At 72.3% G+C, this 21,605-nt stretch overlaps 4 protein-coding genes across 4 annotated transcripts in view; 3 read left to right on the forward strand and 1 right to left on the reverse strand.

Moving 5' to 3' along the window:
• CALR (calreticulin) overlaps positions 1–21,605 on the forward strand; it is a 31,331-nt gene that overhangs the window by 2,253 nt on the left and 7,473 nt on the right. The gene's annotated exons all lie outside the window — the stretch shown is intronic.
• On the forward strand, positions 1,724–15,038 carry MAST1 (microtubule associated serine/threonine kinase 1). Its single transcript, XM_075525840.1, is given in 27 exon segments — positions 1,724–1,778; positions 2,199–2,230; positions 3,061–3,149; positions 3,628–3,703; positions 3,879–3,957; positions 4,377–4,540; positions 5,046–5,121; positions 5,489–5,695; positions 6,156–6,257; positions 6,822–6,951; positions 7,318–7,385; positions 7,463–7,548; positions 7,634–7,842; positions 8,446–8,584; positions 8,690–8,822; positions 8,903–9,068; positions 9,506–9,607; positions 9,681–9,803; positions 10,128–10,237; positions 10,455–10,582; positions 10,816–11,004; positions 11,101–11,291; positions 11,679–11,908; positions 12,268–12,390; positions 12,701–12,837; positions 13,013–13,182; positions 13,429–15,038. Coding segments are annotated over 27 exon segments (4,032 nt in total). The 5' UTR covers positions 1,724–1,739; the 3' UTR covers positions 14,163–15,038.
• Positions 15,202–19,053, forward strand: GCDH (glutaryl-CoA dehydrogenase). The gene is made up of 11 exons (XM_075525797.1): positions 15,202–15,322; positions 15,559–15,646; positions 15,774–15,911; positions 16,388–16,450; positions 16,885–17,055; positions 17,435–17,564; positions 17,638–17,857; positions 17,933–18,036; positions 18,111–18,236; positions 18,334–18,494; positions 18,580–19,053. Exons 2-11 carry the CDS (start codon positions 15,565–15,567, stop codon positions 18,669–18,671), a joined length of 1,287 nt encoding a protein of 428 aa, XP_075381912.1. The 5' UTR covers positions 15,202–15,322; positions 15,559–15,564; the 3' UTR covers positions 18,672–19,053.
• Positions 19,253–21,571, reverse strand: SYCE2 (synaptonemal complex central element protein 2). The gene is made up of 3 exons (XM_075525809.1): positions 20,882–21,571; positions 20,399–20,597; positions 19,253–19,630 (listed from the first exon to the last, which is right to left on the reverse strand). Exons 1-3 carry the CDS (start codon positions 21,028–21,030, stop codon positions 19,436–19,438), a joined length of 543 nt encoding a protein of 180 aa, XP_075381924.1. The 5' UTR covers positions 21,031–21,571; the 3' UTR covers positions 19,253–19,435.

The following is a 21,605-nucleotide window of genomic DNA, read 5'->3' on the forward strand; positions in this document are numbered from 1 at the left end:
TGACCGGGACTATGGCTCAGGGTACCCCAACGGTAGGAGCAGCTGGGGGGGGCGGGGGGGGCCCTGGCTGCAGGGGAACCCCAGCTTCTGAGCAGCCCTCACGGCCCCCCCCCAGACCCCAAGACGAAGGAGTGGCTGCGGCGGCACTCGAGCCCGTCTTCGGCTTCCCCCAGCTCGTGCGCTTCAGCTGGGGGACGGCGCGGGAGCTGCTGCAGCACGGGGGGGTCCCCGTCAAGTGGTACGGGGGGGGGGGCTGGGTACCGGGGGGGTCCTGGTGTGGGCGGATGGCGTGGGGCTGCAGTGACTTGGAGGGGGTCCCAGTGTGAAGCTATGGGGGAGCTGGGGCTGCTCCTGCGATGGGGGGGAGTGGGGTGGTGGTCCCTGGGTAATTGGGGGGGGGGGGGCACAAGGGGAGTCCTGGCTGTGCATGGGGGGGTTGGGGGGGACCAGACCTGCAGTGGGGGACACACGGGGTGTCTGTGCAATGGGGGGACCGGGGGGGGTGGGGTGTAGAACCAAACCCCCACCTGGACTCCTGGGTCCCCTGTGCCCCCCCCCACCGGGTCCCTGACCTCTCCCCCCCAGGGCTGACGAGGACCCCAAGGAGGACCCTGCGGCCCCCCCCCTCGCTGCTCTCCTACTTTGCCCGGCCCCCCCCCCGGCGCCCCCCCCACCGCTTCTTCACGAGCGCAGTCTGCGGCCCCTGGCTGAGCTGTGACACCCCCCCCCCCCAAACGCCCCCCCAATAAAGCAAGTGGTTGTTTTTTAACAAAGAATTGTAAAAAACCCCAAATCCACTTTTTTTGCGCGGGGGGGGGACAGCAACAAACTCGTTTATTCTCCCTGTGAAGTTCGGGGGGGTCACAGGGGAGGGGGGCTGGGGGTGTCTGCAGCATTTGGGGGGGTCTGTGGGGTTGCGGGTGGGCAGGGGTTACACAGATCCCGGTGGTGCTGGGGGGGGGAGTCCGTTTGGGGCTCCCTGGCTTGGGGGGGGAGGGGGGTTAGGGCCCCCCATGAGCATGTTCCCCCCCCCGTGGGGAAGGGAACCCAGGCGTCCGGCCCGTTCCCCGCCCCCCCCCCCCCCCCCGTTAATCGGTCCTGGAAATGGCCGTGTCCTCAATCCCGGGGGATTAGGGGTGTAATCCGGGGGGGTCACTGGGGGGGGGGCTCACCGGGGGGGCCTGAGCAGCTTCCTCCCCCCCGCCCCGACTCTTCTGGGCGCGTTTTTAGGGGGATTACGATACCGAGATGTCACCCATGGGGGGGGGCTCGTGGCGGAGGGGGCTCTGCCGTATTGCCCGAATATTAAAACGGGGGGGGCCGGAGCCCCCCCGAGGGGACCCGAGTTCCTCCCGAGGGGACCCGGGCGCCGGGGCTGGAGAGCGCGGCCGGTTCAGCACCGCGGACAGCGGGGACGGGGGGGGCTCGGGGAACCGGGGGTCCGGGGGGGGCAGGGGGACCCTGGGGCACGGGGGGGCATGGGGCAAAGCGGGGTAGGGGCAAGGGGGGGTGGGACGAAGCCCCCCCGGCAGCGCAGGGGTTAAACCCGGGGTGGGGCTCCCCCCCCCCCCCCCCCGGACGCCCGGGTCCCCCCCGTCGGGGCGGGGCTGGGCGGGGCCGGGGGCGGGGCGCTCGCGGGGGTCCCGCGCGGCGGAGGATGGCGGTGGGCGTCTGAGGGGGGGCTGCGGGCTCCGGGGGCGCGGGGGGCCGGGACCCCCCCCGCCGGCAGCGGCGGAGTCATGGACGACTCGGGCGTGATCCGCCGGCGGCGGCTGCAGGTACCGGGGGGGGGGGGTCAGAACCGGGGGGGGGGGGGGGTCGGTACCGGAGGGGGGGGTCGGTGCCGGGGGTGGAGGCCCGGTCCGGGGGGGCCTGTACCGGGCAGGGGGGGTACGGGAGGGGGATGCAGTCCCGGTACAGGGCGGGGGTCGGCACCGCGGAGGTGATGCAGGCCCGGTACCGGGGCGGGGCGGTACCGGGGGGGGGCTGCAGGGCTGGGGGGGGGGGGCCGGGACAGCCGGATCTGGGGGTCTTCAGAGGTGGGGGGCCCCCGGGGGGGTGGTGGAGCCTGTGCCCGGCCCCCCCCAGCACCGGGGCAGGGCCCGAGTGCCCCCCCAAGCGCTGCTGCGGGGGGAGGGGTCTGTCCGGGGGATCCGGGGGGGTCCGGGTCCCCCCCCACCCTGCTCCCCGTTTTGCAGAAGGAGCTGCCGCTGCCGCGGAAGAGCAGCAGGTGAGGCCCCCCCGCGCCCCCCCCATCGCCCCCATCGCCCCCCATCGCGCCCCCACCGCCCCGGCCCCGCCCCGGCCCCGTCCCGGCCCCGCCCCTCTGCAGCCGCCGCCGCCGCGTCCCCCCCCCGCCCCGCCGAGGCGCCGCCGCCCCGGAGCCCCCGGCCCCCCCGGGCTCGCGGACCCCCCGATGCCGATCCTGGTGGGCAGCAGCATGTTCCGCCGCACCAAGAGGTAACCGGGGCCTCGGCCTTCCTCCCCCTCCCCGTCCTCATCCTCCATCCCTTCTCCATCCTCATCCCCATCCTTCATCCTCAGCCTTCATCCCTCGCCATCCCCATCACCGTCCTCATCCCCCCTCTGTCCTCATCCTCGGCCTTCATCCCTCGCCATCCCCATCACTGTCCTCATCCCCCCTCCATCCTCATCCTCATCCTTCATCCCTTCTCCACCCTCATCCCCATCCTCGTCCTCATCCCTCTGCATCCTCATCCTTCGTCCTGTCCTCTTTCATCGTCATCCTCACCCTTCATCTCTTCCATCCTTCTCCCTCTGTCATCCCCATCCTCCGGCCCTCATCCCTCCTTCCTCATCCTCCGCCTTCATCCTCCATCCCCGGCCCCCCTCTGCCCCATGAGTCCCCCCATGGCCACTGCCCCCCCCAAACCTCCGACCCCCCATTCCTGCACCCCCTGGGGGGGGGGGGCTGTGGGTGCCCCCCCAGGCACCTTTGGGTGTCGTGGACGCGTTCGGGTGCAAGGACACGCATGAGGGGGAGGGGACGCGTGTGAGGGGGGTCCCGGCCCCTCCCCACGTCTCTCCCCCCCCCCCCAGCTGCCGCACAAGCAACCGGAAGAGCCTGATCCTGACCAGCACCTCCCCCACCCTCCCGCGGCCCCACTCGCCGCTGCCCGGCCACATCGGTGAGACCCCCTGGACCCCCAGTGTCCCCTGCCTCCCCCAGTGTCCCCAACCCCCTCCCAAGGCCCTGAGACCCCCCCAAGAAACCCCCAAAGGGGCCCATAGGGAGCCCCAGGGACCCATAGCCTCCCCCCAAGGACCCATAAGGATCCTCCCAAACCGCTGGGACCCCCCCCAAGGGACCCATTGCCCCCCCCAGGCAAACCTGGGGACCCCCCCAGGGACCTCCCCCAAGGGACCCATTGTCCCCCCAGCCCCAATGACCCCCCCAGCCTCCCTCGTACCCATAGGGACCCCCAAAGCACCTGGGGCCCCCCCAGTCCCTGGGGTCCCTCCTGGCCCCCCCCTTTTCCCCTGGGGGTGGGTTGCATCCGTTTGGCCCTGCCCCCTCCGCTGTGGCGGGGCCTGGCAGGGCGGGGGTGTCGGGGTGGGGCGGTGGTGATGTCACACCCGTGTCCCCCTCCCTGTGCCCCCCCGCAGGCAGCAGCCCCCTCGACAGTCCCCGCAACTTCTCGCCCAGCAACCCGGCCCACTTCTCCTTCGCCTCCTCCCGCCGGTAAGGGGAGCGGGCGGCCGGGGGGCACCCGGGTGGCCGGGGGGGACCCAGATGTCTGAGGGGGACCCAGGCCTCCGGCTGGCGATGGAGGGGGGCATCCGGGCGCCGGGGTCCTGTCCCAGCTCGGGGGCGGGGGGGGTCTCCCTGACGCCTGGGTCCCCGGACACCCCCCCAGTGCCGACGGGCGCCGCTGGTCGCTGGCCTCGCTGCCCTCCTCCGGCTATGGCACCAACACCCCCAGCTCCACGGTCTCGGTGAGTCGGGGGCCCCGGACCCCCCATGTCCAGGGGACCTGCTGGGGCACCCTCCCCATGGCGGGGGGTGGCTGATGGGGGGGGGTTGGTGTGTCACTGGGGTCTGGGTGGGGTTGGCCGGGGGTCTGTGGGGGGGTCCTAGCACAGGTCCGGCCGTGGGGTTAGGTGTGGGTGCCACCGATGGGGGCCTGGGGAGGGGTGGGTGTGTGGCCGGGGGTCCCCGTGGGGTGCAGTGGGGTGTCATGGGGGGCCCGTGGGGTGCAGTCAGGGGACCATGGTGGGTCCATGGGGGTCAGCGGGTCCCCGTGGGTGGCCACAGGTCCTCGTGGGGTGCCATGGGGGGGGTCCGTAGGGAGCTGTGGGGGTCCACGGGGTGTGGTGGGGGTCCGCGGGGTCGGAGGGGTGATGCGGGCGCGCAGTCCTCGTGCTCGTCGCAGGAGCGCCTGCACCAGCTGCCGGCGCAGCCGACGCCGGAGGAGCTGCGCTTCCTCTCCCGCCACTTCGGCAGCTCCGAGAGCCTGGCCGAGGAGGATGGGGGGGCCCGGGGGGGGCCAGCCCCACGCCCCCGCTCCCGCAGCCTCAGGTGCAGCTGGGGCACTGGGGAGCTGGGGACCCCAAGTGGCTGGGGGGCGACCAGGGACTTGGGGACCCCATGGGGGAATCAGGGCACCATGGGGCTGGGGGTCACCATGGGGTTGGGGGGGACGACCGGGGCTTTGGGGAGAGCATGGGGGGCACCATGGGGCTGGGGGACACTGTGCGGTTGGGGGGACACCATGGAGCTGGGGGGGGCAGGGCTTTGGGGACACCGTGGGGGGATCAGGGCACGGTGGCGATGGGGACACCGTGAGTCTGGGGTGACCCAGAGCAAAGGGACACCGTGGGGGGGACCATGGGGCACTGCGGGGTGGGGGACAGCGGGGCGATGGGGACACTGTGGCCGTGGGACATCAGGGGGGTGGAATGGTGACACCGTGGGTCCCCGTGGGGATGCCGTGGAGGGATGCTGGTGTCCCGTGGGCACCAGTGGTGGGGATGCTCGGGGGGGACGCTGTGGGTCCTGCGGGTGCCAGCGGTGCCCCCCCCAGCCCTGGGCGCTCGCCCTCGTCCCACGACAACGAGATCGTGATGATGAACCACGTCTACAAGGAGCGGTTCCCCAAGGTGGGGCTGGGGGATGTGGGGGGCTGGGGGAGGACATGGGGTCTTGGGGTGTTTGGGGAGGGGCTCTGAGGGTTGGAGGGCTATGGAACAGCTCTGGGGGGTCTCGGGCAGCTAATGGGCACTGGGGGAGGATATAGGGTCTTGGGGGGGGCAGGTCCCGGCAGGGTTATGGGGGGGCCCTGGGGGGTTATGAGGTATCTGTGGGGAATCAGGGGGGCTCTGAGGTTCCTGAAGAGGAGGTGTGACAGCTCTGGGGGGTCTGGGGTGGCTACGGGGCACCAGAGGAGGTTGTGGGGTCTTGGGGGGCCCCAGGGGGGCTGCGGGGGTGTCAGGAGCCATGGTGAGCCTGTCTGCCTGCGTCCCACAGGCGACGGCGCAGATGGAGGAACGGCTGGAGGAGTTTGTGCGGGGCTGCGGCCCCGGGGGGACGCCGCTGGCCGACGGTGCCCTCAGCTTCATCCAGCACCAGCTGGTCGAGCTGGCGCGTGACTGCCTGGCCAAGGCACGGCACGGCCTCATCACCGCCGGCTACTTCTACGAACTGCAGGAGAACATGGAGCGGCTGCTGCAGGATGTGAGCCACAGCACCCAACGGCACCCAACGGGACTCAATGGCACCCAACGGGACCCAACGGGACCCAACGGGGCTCCAAGGGAACCAAAAGGGCCCAACAGGACCCAATGGTGCCCAACGGCACCCAACATGGACCTATTGGTACCCAACGGGGTCCCAAGGGGCTCAGTGACGCCCAACGGGGCCCCAAGGGACCCAACGGGACCAATGGCACCCTCAGCACCCAGTGGGGACCCACCAGGGCCACACAAGGCCCAATGAGAACCCTCAGCACCCAAGGGCACCCAATGGCACCCAACAGGACCCCCCCAGGACCCAGTGTGACCCCGCTGGACCCAACAACACCCAAGTGGATGCCCCGGGGCCCGTGGGACCCCCCCCAGGCCCCCATGTGACTCCCCAGCATCTCCCGACCCCCAGGTCCCCTGGGACCCCCTGACCCCCCCCATGTACCCCCCAGGCCTATGAGCGCTCGGAGTCGGAGGAGGTGGCCTTCATCACCCAGCTGGTGAAGAAACTCCTCATCATCATCTCCCGCCCCGCCCGGCTGCTCGAGTGCCTGGTGAGTCCCCCGGGCCCCCCCATCCCCCGGGCCCCGGGCGCTCTGACAGCCCCCCGGCACCCCCCGTCCCGTCCCATCCCATTTTGCACCATCCCAACTGTCCAATCAGACGAAGCCCTTCTGGTCACCCTGACAACGGCCTGGCCAATCCCTGCGCACAGCCAATGAGGAGGCAGGGCTGTTGTTGCCATGGTGACAGCCGTGTTGCCGGGGCAGCGCCATGGCGACGCAGCATCCCGGGTACCACCGAGACAAAGGCGGGGGGGGGTGTGGGTGTGTGTGCACACGCGTGTGCGTTGGCGCAGGCACAGCGACACGCGCACACGCGTGTTTGGCCTCAAACGTGCACGTGCACACGTGTCCTGGTGCACACACGCATGCGCTCACACGCTTGCACACGCTCTCACACGCATGCAGACCCACGTGCACCAGCACACGTGTGCACCAGCACGTGCCCCCGCTGTCTGCTGGTGCATTGCACCGTGCTGGTGCATGTCGCCGTGTGCACGCGTGTGACGATGCGTGTCCCCCTGCGCACACGCGTGCCGGGGCGTGTCGGCGCAGGAGTTCGACCCGGCCGAGTTCTACCAGCTGCTGGCGGCGGCAGAGGGCCAGGCCCGCGAGGGGCTGCTGAAGGCCGACATCCCCCGCTACATCATCGGGCAGCTGGGGCTGGCGCGGGACCCCTTCCCCGGTACACACGTGTGCGAGCGGCCACGGGGCGGCCACGGGGTTTGCACATGCCTGTGGGGGCATATGCGCACGTGTGGGAGCGTGCAAGGGGCACACACGCGTGTGTGGGAGCGTGCACGCACGGGGTCTTGAGCGGGAGGGTGCGTGCACGGGGTGCGCGTGGGATCTGCACGCCGGTGGGGGTGGGCAGGGCTGCACACGCGTGTGGGAGCGTGCGTGGGGGGTGCCTGCGTGGATGGTGTGGAGCTTGCACGCTGGGGGTGCGCAGGGGAGTGGGAGCGTGCACGGGGGGGGTGTTGTACACTGGGGGTGCGTACATGTGACACCCCGTGTCCCCGCACACGTGTGACACCCCGTGTCCCTGCAGACGTGGTGCATCTGGAGGAGCCCGACAGCGGCGGGAGCAACACACCGGAGCCCGAGGAGGGGGCTGAGGTGGGCGCCAGGGCAGGGCCCTTGTGTGTCCCTCCCTGTGTCCCCCCGTGTCACCCCATGTCCCCGTGTCCCCCCAGGGCCGCAGCGCTGTCCCCAGGGCCAAGAAGCCGCCAGGCGAAGGCGACTTTGAGACCATCAAACTCATCAGCAACGGCGCCTACGGGTGAGCGGCCCCGGACGCCGGGGTCCCTGGGAGGGTCCCGGCATCCGGGGTCCCTGCCTCGGCGTGACGCGCGGCTGTCCGGCAGGGCGGTGTACCTGGTGCGGCACACGGCCACGCGCCAGCGCTTTGCCATGAAGAAGATCAACAAGCAGAACCTGCTGCTGCGCAACCAGGTGGAGCAGGCGTTCGTGGAGCGCGACATCCTCACCTTCGCCGAGAACCCCTTCGTCGTCAGCATGTTCTGCTCCTTCCAGACCCGCCGCCACCTCTGCATGGTCATGGAGTACGTCGAAGGTGGGCGCGGGGCCAACAGGCGTCGTGATACGGGGCTGAGCATCACGATACGGGTCTGGGCATCGTGATACGAATCTGGGTGCCACGATACAGGGCTGGGCATCATGATAGAGAGCTGGACATGGCGATACTGGACTTGACATCGCAGTATGGGGCCGGGCATCGGGATAGAGGGCTGGGTGTTGTGATATGGGGCTGGGCATCATGATAGAGGGCTGGGTGTTGTGATATGGGGCTGGGCATCATGATAGAGGGCTGGGTGTTGTGATATGGGGCTGGGCATCATGATACGGTGCTGGGTGGTACGATGAGGGGCTGGACATCACAATACAGAGTTGTGTGTCATGATAGGGGGCCAGGCATCACAATATGGAGCCGGGCATTGTGATAGGGGGCCGGGCGGTGCAATGTGGGGTGGTTTGTGTCACAACAGGGTGGTTTATGTCATGATAGGGTGTTTCTATGTCCCGATGCAGTGCTTTACACCTGGGTGGGTGCTTTGTGTCCCACTGGGACGTGCTGGGTGGCGGTGGGTGATGCCGTGATGCACACTGCTGTCCCCCCTGCTGTCCTCCCACGTCCCCCCATGTCCCCCCGTCCCAGGCGGGGACTGTGCGACGCTGCTGAAGCACATTGGGGCGCTGCCGCTGGAGCTGGCCCGGCTCTACTTCGCCGAGACCGTCCTGGCCCTCGAGTACCTGCACAACTACGGCATTGTCCACCGTGACCTCAAGCCCGACAAGTATGCCAGGACGCCGGGGTCCCCCAGGGCGGGGAGGGGGCAGTCCGGGGGAGGGCCGGGGGTGCCGGGCGCCTGGGTCCCCACCGGGTGCCTGGGTCCCCGCAGCCTGCTGATCACCTCGCTGGGCCACGTGAAGCTGACGGACTTCGGGCTCTCCAAGATGGGGCTGATGAGCCTCACCACCAACCTCTACGAGGGCCACATGGAGAAGGATGCCCGCGAGTTCCGCGACAAGCAGGTAGGTGGGGCCGGGCGGGGCCGTTGGGGCGGGACGGTTGGGGCGTGTTGGGGCGTGGCCGGCGCTGACTCCGCCCACAGGTGTGCGGCACCCCCGAGTACATCGCGCCCGAGGTGATCCTGCGGCAGGGCTACGGGAAGCCGGTGGACTGGTGGGCGATGGGCATCGTCCTCTACGAGTTCCTGGTGGGCTGTGTCCCCTTCTTCGGGGACACCCCTGAGGAGCTCTTCGGGCAGGTCATCTCGGGTATGGGGACAGGGACACGGGGGGGGACACGGGGGGACAGGGCAGGTCATCTTGGGTATGGGGGGGGACATGGGGACATGGGGCAGGTCATCTCGGGTATGGGGGGACAGGGGGACATGGGGCAGGTCATCTTGGGGACAGGGGAGGACATGGGGACACAGGGATGGGGAAGGTCATCTCTAGTACAGGGACGGGGACATGGGAGGGACACAGGGGGACACGGGGACACAGAGCAGGTCATCTCAGGTGTGGGGACATGGCAGGACACAGGGACGCAGGGAGATGGAGTAGGTCGTCTCGGGTACATGGGATTGGGGACATGGGGACAGGGCAGGTCATCCCTGGTACAGGGACGGGCACGGGGACACAGGGACATGATGGGCCTGGCAGCCGTCACCCCGTGCTCACGTGTCCCCCCCGTCCCCCCGCCATGTCAGACGAGATCCTGTGGCCGGAGGGGGACGAGGCGCTGCCCCCCGATGCCCAGCACCTCATCTCCTGCCTCCTGCAGCCCGACCCCCTGCGGCGCCTTGGGGCCGGTGAGACCCCCCCCCAACCCCCCCCACCCCCCCGGGGTTCCTGCCCCCACTGACCCCGTCCCCGTCCCCGCAGGGGGGGCGCAGGAGGTGAAGGCTCACGGCTTCTTCGCGGCACTTGACTGGACGGGGCTGCTGCGGCAGAAAGCCGAATTTGTGCCGCACCTGGAGTCGGAGGAGGACACCAGCTACTTCGACAGTGAGGGAACCCCCGGCACCCCCGGGAACACCTCAGAACCCCTCCGAGACCCCAGCCCTGGGACCTCGTGGGACCACCCCACGACCCTTCCCAGGGGACACCCCCTTGGCACCCCATGCATCCCCCCCAGGACTTCCAACGAGGGACGACCCCCCAGAGGACCTCCTAGTCCCCCCCATGGGACCCCCCAGGAATCCCCCCATGGGCCCTCCCAGGGACTCCCCCGTGGGCCCCCTCTATGGGTCCCTCACCCCCGGGCCCCCCTGGGGTCACCCTATGGGACGCCCACCCAGTGTCCCCCCCTCACCCCCACCACCCCCCCAGCACGCTCGGACCGGTACCCCCACGTCACCTCCTATGAGGACGAGGACACGACGGAGGACGAGCCCGTGGAGATCCGGCAGTTCTCGTCCTGCTCCCCCCGCTTCAGCAAGGTGGGGGCACGGGGGACGGGGGGGGGATAGCGGGGGGGACACACGGGCGTGCACCTCGCGTGGGCCCGGGCAGTGCAGGCGCCTTGTGCAGCCCCCGTGCATCGCCGGTGCAGCCCCCGTGCATCGCCGGTGCAATCCCCGTGCAAAGCCCCGTGCAACCCCCGTGCGACCCCCGCGCAAAGCCCGGGGCGGGCGGGTTCATGCGCTGCCGCTGCAGGTCTACAGCAGCCTGGAGCAGCTCTCGCAGCAGCCGGAGCCGAAGGCGGCCAAGGGGCGTCCGCGGGACGAGGGGAGACGCGACGGCTTCGCCCGTGACCGCGGCTGGCGCACGGCCTCGCCCGAGCTGTGAGCGCCCACGCCGGGGGCCCCGGGAACGCGGGGGTCCCTTGGGGGGGGGACGGGACGGACACCGGGGTCTCCGGGGGGGGGTGTGTGTGTCACGGCTGGGTCCCGGGGGGGGAGGGGGGGGAGGGCAAAGCCTGGGTCCCCCGGGGTCTGCCCGGATTCCCGGGTGCCCCCGAGGGGTGGGGGTGGGGGCGTGGTGGTCAGACCCCCCCCAAACGCCTGGGTCCCCGCAGGAAGCGGCCGCCGGCAGCCGAGGGGGCCCCCCACGAGGGTGAGGGTAGCCCCCCCCCGGGCGCCCGTCGCCGCTTCTCGGCGCTGCTGGAGCCGGGGCGCCCCGGGGGCCCCCCCGAGGAGCGGCCGCCCCCCCGCAACGGCCCCCCCCCCCCGCGATGGACCCACAGACGGACCCAGCGAGGAGCCAGGTCGGTCCCGGGTCCCCGGGGCGGGGGGTGGGGGGGCTGGGTCCCGGACGCCGGGGTCCCCGGTGGGGGGGTCCCAGACACCTGGGTCCTCACCAGCGGGTCCCCTCCAGGGGAGCGAGCGCCGCGGGCCGGGGACCTGCCCCCCCCCCGGGCTGAGCTGGGGCTGCGGCGGCCGCGGCACCCAGGGGTGGCCCCCGAGGGGGGGGGCGACAAGCGCAGCCCCCGCGGCCCCGGGAAGGTCACCAAGTCGGCGTCGGCCACCGCCCTCTCTGTCATCATCCCCAGCGGTGGGTGTCACCCCCGGGACCCCAAACCACCCCGGGACCCCGAAACCCCCCCGGGACCCCCGCACCCCTCCTTGGTGGGCAGCCTGGACAACCCGGGTCTCCATGGGTGGTGTGGGTCCCCCGGGTGCCTGGGACCCCAAGGGTGGTGGGGGTCCCCTGGACACCTGGGTCCCGAGGGTGGGGAGTCCCTGGTCACGCGGGTCCCCCTGGGGGGTGGGGGGTGGGGGTGCCCGTGGATGCCTGGATCCCCGTGGGGTGTGGGGGGCTGGGGGCCTCCCCTGGACGCCTGGGTCCCTGTGGGTGGTGGGACCCCGGTCCCATGGGTGGGGGGCAGCGGGTGCCCCGGACGCCTGGGTCCGTGGGCACGGTGCCAGTGGGGGGGCGCAGGGGAGGCGCCCGGCTCCTCGCCCCTGGGCAGCCCCATGTCCCCGCGGTCGCTGTCCTCGGACCCATCCTCGCGGGACTCGTCCCCGGGGCGGGAGCTGGCCCCGGCAGTGGCCGCCCCCCGCTCCCCCATCGCCATCCCCCGCCCCGGCAAGAAGTTCGGCTTCACCCTGCGTGCCATCCGCGTCTACCTGGGGGACAGCGACGTCTACAGCGTCCACCACGTCGTCTGGGTCAGCGGGACGGGGGGACATTGGGGGACGTGGAGGGACGTGGGGGGGACATGAGCGGTGCCCACCACATCGTGTGGGTCAGCAAGGGACAGGGGGACAGAAGGGAGGACGGTGGGATAGGGACAGCGGGGGGACGTGGGGGGGACGGGGGGATGTGGGGACAGGGACGTGCACAGAGTGCACCATGTTGTCAGGGGCGGTGGGGATGGAGGGACATGGGGGGACATGGGGGTGACATCGTGGGGACAGGGGGGTGTCTGCAGCTGGGGTGTCTGCGTTGAGGAACACAGGGGGACATGGGGGGGGCTGAGGTGTCGCAGCCCCGGTGCGTTGTGGGTAACGGTGCATTGTGGGTGCAGCACGTGGAGGAGGGGGGCCCGGCGCAGGAGGCGGGGCTCTGTGCCGGTGACCTCATCACCCACGTCAACGGGGAGCCCGTCCACGGGCTGGTGCACACCGAGGTCGTCGAGCTCATCCTCAAGGTCAGGGGTCACGAGGGGTCATGGGCTCACGGGGTCGCAGGGTAGAGGGTCATGGGGGTGTGGTGGGGGTCGTGGGGGTCTGGGGATCAAAAGGGCACGGGGGTGAGAGGTCGTGGTGGGGTCGTGGGTCATGGCAGGGACACAGGATTGTCAGGAGGTCACAGTGGGGTCATGGGGGGTCATGGGTCAAGGCCATGTTGTGGGTCCCGGTGGGGTCCTGGTGGGGAGGTGGGTGCTGGCGGGGCGGTGGGCCGGGGCTCCGGGCGTGGCGGGGTGTGGCAGGGCGTGGCAGTGACCCGCTGTGCGTCAGAGCGGGACGAAGGTGCTGGTGACGACGACGCCGCTGGAGAACACGTCCATCCGCCTGGGCCCCGCGCGGCGCCGCAGCGCCCGGGCCAAGATGGCGCGGAGGAACCGCCGGGGCGGTGCCGGGGGCGGCCACGAGAGGTGGGGAGGGGGAGAACGGGGGGGGGGGGAACGGGGGCTGGGGGCGGGCCCAAGGGGGAGGGGCCCGGCTCGGGGGCGGGGCCCGGGCTGGGTGGGGGTTGTGGGTGGAGCGGAGCGGGGGGCGGGGCAGGGGGCGGGGCCCGGCCGCCGCAGTGATAGTCCTCCGCTCCGGCAGGCGGCGCAGCGCGCTCTTCCGGCACCTGGCCCGACAGGCGTCGCTGCTGCACACGAGCCGGTCGCTTACGTCACTGAGCCGCTCGCTGTCCTCCTCCGACAGCCTGCCCGCCTCCCCCACCCACGCGCGCGCGCGGGACCCCGCCCTCCCGCCGCGCGCCGCCGAGACGGGTACGCGCCGCCATAGCAACGGGGCGGGGCGGGGCGGGTAGGGGGCGGGACCGGGGACCAGGGCGGGGCGGGGCTACGGGAGCCGCGGGGAGCCGCGAGGGGCCGCGGAGGGTGAGGCGGGGCTACGGTGGCCGTGAGGGACCGGGGGGGGGGGGGGAAGGGACGGGGCTACGGCGGCCGCGAGGGGCCCGGCCGGGCGGGCGCTCCGCAGCGCCGGGGTTCCCCCGAGCCCGGCCGCGGCGGGAGGCCCCGGTCGGCCCCGGTGCCGCGGCCAGCTCTGACCCGCCGCCGGCGCAGGGGCCTCCCCGCCCAGCAGCTCGCCGGGCTCCAGCGCGCCGCCCTCGCCGGCGCCGGCCGGGCCCCACCTGCGGCCCAGCTCGCTGCAGGGCCTCTCCCCGAAGCTGCAGCGGCAGTACCGCGCGGCGCGCTGCAAGTCGGCCGGCAGCATCCCGCTCTCGCCGCTGGCCCACACGCCCTCGCCGCCCGCCGCCTCGCCCCCCGCCTTCCCGGCCAAGCTGCACCCCAAGGCCGCCGAGTCGCCCCGCCTGGCCCGCCGGGGCCCCTCCGAGAAGGCGGCGGCGGCGGCGCCCCGCAAGCACGGCCTGGAGGCCGCCCGCAAGGACTTCCCGGCCGAGCCGCCGCTGCAGAGCCTGGCCGAGTGGGACGGGGAGAGCCCGGCCGAGGGGCCGCCGCCCCCCGCCGCCCCCGCCCGCCGCCTCGGCCGCCAGGAGCTGCCGCTCCTGCTGGGGGGCCCCCCTGGCGCCGAGGCCGCCGCCCCGGGGGGCGAGGAGCCCGAGCGGGGGGCGCGGGGCCCCCCCAAGGCGCTCAGCCCGGTGCAGGAGCACGAGCAGGCCCGGCGGGGGGGCGCCCCGGGGGGACCCCCGGTGCCCATCGTGGTGGTGGGGCCCGGCGCGGCCCCCGGCGACAGGGATGGGGCGCCGGGGCCCCCCTGGAGCGCCGGCCCTGCCCCGGGGCGCTGAGCTCCCCCCCCCCCCCCCCCCCCCCCGCGGCTGTAAATAGGGGGGGACCCCCAGGCATGCGGGGCCCCTGCCCGCCTCGGCCGGGGCAGCAGCTCGCAGCCCCCGGCACCTCCCCGCATACACGAAGGGTTAATGCTGTGACACCCCCCCCACACCCCCCAGCGTGATGTCATCAGCCCGGCAGCCCCCCGCTCCTGCCCCGGATGTCACTCCCTCCCCCCCCCCCCCCGTCTCCTGTCTGCCCCTGGTTCCTGTCTCGCTGATGTCACAGCAGTGATGTCACAGGCGGGGTGGGAGGAGCAAGGGCACAGCTCTGATGTCACGCGGGAGGGGGAAGGGTGACATCAAAGTGGCAGTGGCCATTGGAGAGTGAGAGTGATGTCACAGCTACGGTGGCGGTGTGGAATTGACAATGTCACAGCTGCCATGTCACTGATGGCGTAGGAGCAGTGATGTCACAGTTATGATGTAACAGGGGCGCCGCTGTCACAGCTCTGGTGTAACTGAAGGTGTGGGAATGATGATGTCACAGCTACAGTGTAATTGAAGGTGTGGGAATGGTGATGTCACAGCTACGATGTCACCGGCAGAGTGCGAATGGTGATGTCACAGCTGTGGTGACAGTGGGGTGGGGGCCACGACGGGTGCCGGGTGGCGATGTCACCGCCGTGAGGTCACCGAGCGGGGCTGACGCATCCCAGGTTCGTGCTGATGTCACACGACAGCAGCTGACATCACCGCAAGGGCCGGCCGAGCAGGTGCCATCACCGACCCCCCGTGACATCATCACCCCCCCGTTCTCGCTATGCAAACGCCCCCCCGGCACAGGGGGGGCCGGGGGGGCCCCGGGGACCAATAAAGCCTGTACAGCACCGACCCCGCCCTTCGCCTCCCTGGGCACCGGGGGGGCCTCTCGCCATCGCGCCGCGGCCGCAGCCCCGGGGACCCCCGGCCCCGACGCCCCCTGCTCCCCCCGGCTCCGGCCGCCCGGTTGTTTGGTGGATCCCGCAGCCCTGGGCCGCCGCCCCGCCCCCCCCCCCCCCCGGAGCCCGGGCAGGCGCGGGTTAACGTCACGCCCCTCGTCACGCCCCCTCCCCACCCCCCGTGACGTCACGACCGAGGGCTCGTCCGGGACCGTTCGCCGCCGCTGAGCTCGCACGGTGCGGGGGCAGCCGCTGGCCGTTGGGGGGGGCCGGGGGCAGCAGGGGGGTCCTTGGGGGGTACTTGGAGGGGCCCGGGGGCAGTCGGGGGTCCCTGGGGGTGTTTAGGGGTCTCGGGGATCTCTGGGGGGTGGTTGGGGGTCCGGGGAGCAGTGGTTGGGGGGGGTCCCTGGGGGGTGGTTGGGGGTCCGGGGGCAGTGGTTGGGGAGTCCCTGGATCAGCTGCCGCCTCCCCAGGCCCCCATGGCGCTGCGACTCGCCGCCCGGCTGCTGCGCCTGCCCCGGAGCGGCGTCCGCTGGGGGGGCACGGCCCCCCCCCCGCAGGGTGAGTGGGGACGGGGGGCCGACACCCCCCCCGCCCCCCCCACCCCCCTACCCTCGCTGCTGGGGGGGCCTCATGTACGGGCCGGCCGTGGAGCTGGTGCTGACCCCCCCGGTGCTGACCCCCCCAGCCGCCGCCTTCGACTGGCGGGACCCGCTGGGGCTGGAGGCGCTGCTGGCCCCCGAGGAGCGGCTGCTGCGCGACGCCCTGCGCAAGTACTGCCGGGAGCGGCTGCTGCCCCGCGTGCTGCAGGCCAACCGCCACGAGGGTACCCGGCCGCGGCCCCTGCACCCCCAAACTGTCCTCCCCCCAAGCTGTCCTCCCCCCAAACCCTCCCCCGGCGCCTCAGTACCCCCTAGAACCGCTCCCCTCCCCCAACCCCATCACCCCCGCTCCTCCCTCGCTACCCGCGCCTCCCTAGCACCCCAAATACCCCCCCCGCCCCAGGGTGCCCCTTTGGCACCACTGCCGCCCCCCCCCACATACTTCCCATCGCCCCCTAAATGCCCCCCGGTCCTGGGGGTGCCCCCAGCACCCCCGAGACACCCCCTGGTACCCCCCCCGCTACCCCCCAGTCCTCCCCAGCACCCCCAACATGCCCCTGCCACCCCCCGAGCACCCTCCCTGCGGGGCCCTGGGTGCCCAAGGTTGGGTGCAGGGGTGGGGGGAGCCCCCGGTCCCAGCCGGGGGGTCCCCACTGCCCCCAGCCCAGCTCACAGCTGGTCCCCTCCCCCCCCCCCCCAGTCTTTGACCGGGAGATCGTGTCCGAGATGGGCGCACTGGGGGTGCTGGGCCCCACCATCAAAGGTGAGTGGGGGGCGATGCAGGGACCAGGACCCCCAGGGGGTGGGGGAGACTTGGGGGGCTGTGGGGTCCCCCAGAGACAGTGAGGGAGCTGGGGGACGACAAGGGGTGGATGTGGGGGGCCAGGGGTCCCCCCTGGGGTTAATGGGGGGTCCAGGGTGCCATGGGGGAGTGCTGGGACCCCCGGGGGGGGCTTGGGTGCCCCCAGGGGCAACGAGAGGGTTTGGAGGGGCTGGGGGGGGCGGTGGTCCTCTTTGGGGGTGTCTCGGGGGGGCAGGGTCCTCTCGTGGGGGTAGGGGGGTGGTTCCTGGGGGGGCAGAGGGCTATGGGGGACAGGGGGAGCAGGGATTCCTGGGGTCGGGGTCTCCGTGGGTGACGCTGTCCCCAGGGTATGGCTGGGGGGGCCCAGGGGTCTCCGTGGGTGACGCTGTCCCCAGGGTACGGCTGCGCGGGCACCACCTCGGTGGGCTACGGGCTGGTGGCGCGGGAGCTGGAGCGGGTGGACAGCAGCTACCGCTCGGTGCTGAGCGTCCAGTCCTCCCTCGTCATGCACCCCATCCTGGCCTACGGGACCCCCGCCCAGCGGGACCGCTTCCTGCCCCCCCTGGGTGAGACTGGCACCGGGGGGGGGGCGTGGGGCAGGAGGGGGGATACTGGGGCAGGAGGGAGGTCTTTGGGGCAGGAGGGGGGTCTTTGGGACAGGAGAGGGGCCATGGGGCAGGAGGGGGGACTGTGGGGCAGGAGGGGGGATACTGGGGCACAGTGGGGGGCCATGGGGCAGGAGGGGGGTCTGTGGGGCAGGAGAGGGGGGCCATGGGGCAGGAGGGGGGTCTGTGGGGCAGGAGGGGGGCCATGGGGCGGGGGGGGGGCTGTGGGGCAGGAGGGGGGATACTGGGGCACAATGGGGGGCCATGGGTCAGGAGGGGGGTCTGTGGGGCAGGAGGGGAGGCCATGGGGGTCCCGGTGCCCCCCTGACACCCCCCCCAGCACGGGGGGAGCTGCTGGGGTGCTTCGGGCTGACGGAGCCCAACCACGGGAGCGACCCGGGGCGCATGGAGACACGGGCGCGCTACAACCCCAGCGCCAAGACCTACACGCTGCGGGGCTCCAAGACCTGGTGAGCCCTGAACCGGGGGGACGGGGCCCCCCCGACACCCCCAGGCCCTCCCTGACCCCCGCGCCCCGCCCAGGATCACCAACGCGCCGGCAGCCGACCTGTGCCTGGTGTGGGCAGTGTGCGAGGAGGACGGGCGGGTGCGGGGGTTCCTGGTGGAGCGGGGAACGCCCGGCCTCAGCACCCCCAAAATCGAGGGCAAGTTCTCGCTCCGTGCCTCCGCCACTGGCATGATCCTGATGGATGACGTGGAGGTGCCGGAGGAGAACCTGCTGCCCCACGCCGTCGGCCTGGCGGTAAGGGGGGCCCTGGGGGGGGCGTGGGGGGCCCTGCCGCGGGACGGGGGCCCCAGTGACGCCCGCTCGCCCCAGGGCCCCTTCGGCTGCCTGACCCACGCCCGCTACGGCATCGCCTGGGGCGCGCTGGGCGCCGCCGAGGCCTGCCTGGAGACGGCGCGGCAGTACGTCCTCGACAGGTAGGGCCGGGGCTGGGGGGTGCCCTGGGGGGGTCCCGCCGGCCCCTCGGCCCCACCGCCCCCCTCCGCCGCAGGAACCAGTTCGGGGGGCCGCTGGCGCGCAACCAGCTGGTGCAGAAGAAGCTGGCGGACATGGTGACGGAGATCGCCCTGGGGCTGCAGGCCTGCCTGCGCCTCGGCCGCCTCAAGGACGAGGGCAGGTGGGTGCCGCCGCGGGGGACGGGGGGCCGGGAGCCGGGGGGGGGGGCTGGTGGTGGTGGCAGGCAGGTGCCAGCGTCCCCGTGCCCATCCCCGCAGGGCAGCCCCCGAGATGGTGTCGATGCTGAAACGCAACTCGTGCGGGAAGGCGCTGGCCATCGCCCGGGAGGCGCGGGACATGCTGGGGGGGAACGGGATCTGCGACGAGTACCACGTCATCCGGCACCTGATGAACCTGGAGGCCGTCAACACCTACGAAGGTACGGCGCCAGGCGGGGCTGCGGGGTCCCCACGGCACCGGTGCTGCTGGGCGGCACCGAGGCCTGGCCGCTCCCTCGCCCACAGGCACCCATGACATCCACGCACTGATCCTGGGCCGAGCCATCACCGGCATCCAGGCCTTCGCCCCCGGCAAGCCGCCGGCACCAAGGGGCTAGCGGAGGGAGACGGCGCCCGGCACTGCACCGGTGGCACGTGGCTGCGACGCTCTGTGGCATGACCGGCCTCCCGCTGCCGCCAGCGCGGCCAGGACGCCACCCGTGGGGTGTCCACACCTCGCGGGGAAGGACACGAGGAGACGGCGCCAATGCCCAGACCCGTGCCACCGACAGGACCTGCTGTCACCGACCGGACCCCGTGTCACCGACGGGACAAGCTATCACCAAAGAGATCGGCTGTCACTGATGGGACTTGGTGTCACCGATGGGACCGGGCTGCCCAGTTGTGCCGGGCTTTGCTGTGGAGCCTCCTGGCTGGTGAACTGCCCTGGTGCCTTTGCCGTCCTCACGGCCACTTGACAATAAAAGGTGGAAAAGCCACCCCACGCTGGCCTCCGGTCGTCAGCGCCAGCCTCGTCAGCGTTAATTAAGCCACCAGGACGCAGCTCCGCCACCGGGAGGGGGCCCTGCTTCAGCACGTGCTGTGTGTGACGGGGTTTGCCCCAGCAAGCGGCCGGGAGCAAGCAGGCAGCGGAGCCCTGCAGCCCCCCCGGATTTGGCCTTTGGGGCTTTTTGCTCTTTTTATTTGTGCTAAACCCGAACACCAACAGCAACGGAAAAGCCCTTTTGGGCCAAAATCCCCCTTTGCCACTCGCAGCCACCCTGGCACAGCAGCAGCGGGCAACACACCCCACTCATGGAGCAGGCGGGTTGCTGAGGGGGTCCCGCGGTTTTGGGGGACCCCTGCAGATTTGGGGCCCCACTCAGGTCTCGGGCTGCAGGCAGAGGTCGCGGTAGGCGGCCTCCACAGTGCGGCAGACCTGCCGGAGCTCGGCCTCGGCCTGCCCCACCCGCTCCATCACCTCCGCCAGCTCCTGCAGCCGCTCCTGGATCAGCTCGTTGTGGAGGCCGTAGAGGTGGAAGAGCCGCTCCTCCAGCTGCTCTGCCAGGCCCGAGACCTGCCACGCCGGGGCGGAAAAGGGGGGAAATGGCTCTTGCTGGGCTGCGGGGGTGGGCAGTGCCGCTGGCACGGCCAGCACCCGGCTGCTGTCCCCGGAGGGGGGTGGCAGCTGCGGCCGCCCGGGCTGGCGCAGCTCCCGGCCTGGCTTGGCTGCTGCCACCGCCAGCTGCGCCCATGGTAGCCAGAGTGCCGGTCGCGGTAGCCACCGAGTGCCGGGTCACCGTGGGCCGCAGCTGCCGAGGCCAGGCCGCCATCTGCGCGTGGGCCTGCGGGAGCTCCCTGTCCCGCCCTGCTGGCACGGCCCCCCCCGGCTGCAGGCACGCCAGCGGGAGCAAAGTCCGGCGCGGTGCGCAGCCAAGCGAAGACGCCAAGGGCAGCCAGCGGCTGCGCGTGGACGGGGGAGCCATTGGCGTCCCCTCCTCTCCCCAAAGCGGGGCTGGAGGCAGCTGCAGCCGCCCCCGAAGGGGCTGGCGGTGCTCCCCTCGCCACGGCAGCGAGCGCCGGTGCATACGGCACACCAGGCTCTGCAGCTGGCGCTGGCGCCCTGCGAGAGGCTGCTCGCGCCGTGCTCCCTCCCCGCGGCACCTCGTCTCACTGCGCCCCCAGCCTGCCGCTAATTCGGCCGGAATAACGGGATTAAACGCGTCAAGCAGAGACCGCATGGCTGTGCAGCTCCGCTCGGCAGCGAGGGGCTGGCACGGGCCAGGGTCTCCTCGCCTGCCGCTCCCCCCGCGCCGGCGGCCCCTCGCCGCTCCCCTGCCCCCACCTTCAGCAGCAGGCTCTCCCTGAAGCTGCTCATCACGGTGTGGTCCTCCTTACGGCTGTCGTTCACTCTGTCGATCAGCTGCTGTGCGCGCTGCTGCAGGCCCCCGACGCTGGCATCCAGCGATGCAAAGTACCGGGAGGCCTGGCCGTCCAGCGCCACCTCCGTGCCAGACCGGGGGGCCGTGGGCAGCGCCTCCGACCTTGGCCGAAACATAGGACCTGCGTGTCAGTGGCACGCAGCCCACGGGGATGGGGCCGCGCTCTGCCCCGGCCAGGGAGGGGACAGCCTGCCTGGCCAGTCGCGTTAATTGGGAAACGTTAGGAACCCCACTAACGAACATGGTGGCCTGTGGACGAGGGGGTGTGTGTGTCACTTGGGACACCCCTTTCCGCACTGCCTGTGGGGTTGTCACTCCCCACACGTTCTTTTTTTCCCCAATTTAGGTCAAAATTGTGAGGCAACGGAGGATGGAAAATGTGTTACCTGTCGGGATCCTCACCGGGGGGGTCGTCCCTGCCCAGCCCTGCGAAGAAGGGGCTGTTGCCCACCTCCGGCTCCGGGCCCTCGTGCTCCTTTCGCGACATACCCACCCCAGGGGACAGGCAGCCGTCAGGGGCCGGGGGCCGGGTCATGGCCAGGCTCGGCGGGGCCCCCGAGGGGGAAGGACCCGCCTGCCTCCGGTGCCGCTGCTCAGGGCCTATGCTGGGCTGCGACACCCCCAGCCCCGGGGGGTCCCACCGCCGAGACGGGGGACCCGGCGGGCGACTGTGGGAGCGGGAGTGGGAGTGGCCCGGGGACCCGCGCTGGCCAGAGCCCGGAGCGGAGGATGCGGGACCCGGGTCCCACAGCCGCCCCTCACGGCGCTGAGGGGGGGCACGGAGGGCGGGGTCTCGGCGGGCGACGGGCACCTGCGCCGGCCAATCGGCGCCCGTCTGGGCCACGGGGTGGCCAATGAAAGGCGCCGCGGGAAACGGCGGGAAGGGCCGGGCCGTGCGCTGAGGAGACGGAGCCGCGATGGCGCCGGGGCACGGTACGGTCGCGGCGCACCGGAGGGGCCCGGGGGGTGGCGGCCTGGGAAGGCCGGCTGACCAGCGGGGAGGCGCCCCGGTGCGTGGCCGCCGGGCTGAGGCACCCCGGGGGGTCCTGGGGAGCCGTGGTCAGGGCCGCGGGGCCGGGGTGTCTGCGGGTTCGGCTCCCCCCTGCGCTG

Source organism: Mycteria americana, chromosome 28, assembly GCF_035582795.1.
Source record: "Mycteria americana isolate JAX WOST 10 ecotype Jacksonville Zoo and Gardens chromosome 28, USCA_MyAme_1.0, whole genome shotgun sequence".
In the NCBI taxonomy this organism is placed as follows: Eukaryota; Metazoa; Chordata; class Aves; order Ciconiiformes; family Ciconiidae; genus Mycteria; species Mycteria americana.

What these genes read in the sequence shown, in the direction of transcription:
- GCDH (XM_075525797.1), top strand. Translation starts at nt 15,565, where the DNA reads ATGGCGCTGCGACTCGCCGCCCGGCTGCTGCGCCTGCCCCGGAGCGGC. An exon ending in CACGGCCCCCCCCCCGCAGG is followed by an intron (nt 15,647 to 15,773) that starts GTGAGTGGGGAC and finishes TGACCCCCCCAG; the next exon opens with CCGCCGCCTTCGACTGGCGG. An exon ending in GCTGGGCCCCACCATCAAAG is followed by an intron (nt 16,451 to 16,884) that starts GTGAGTGGGGGG and finishes CGCTGTCCCCAG; the next exon opens with GGTACGGCTGCGCGGGCACC.
- SYCE2 (XM_075525809.1), bottom strand. Translation starts at nt 21,030, where the DNA reads ATGACCCGGCCCCCGGCCCCTGACGGCTGCCTGTCCCCTGGGGTGGGT. An exon ending in CCCGGTGAGGATCCCGACAG is followed by an intron (nt 20,598 to 20,881) that starts GTAACACATTTT and finishes GTTTCGGCCAAG; the next exon opens with GTCGGAGGCGCTGCCCACGG. An exon ending in GGGAGAGCCTGCTGCTGAAG is followed by an intron (nt 19,631 to 20,398) that starts GTGGGGGCAGGG and finishes CCGGCGTGGCAG; the next exon opens with GTCTCGGGCCTGGCAGAGCA.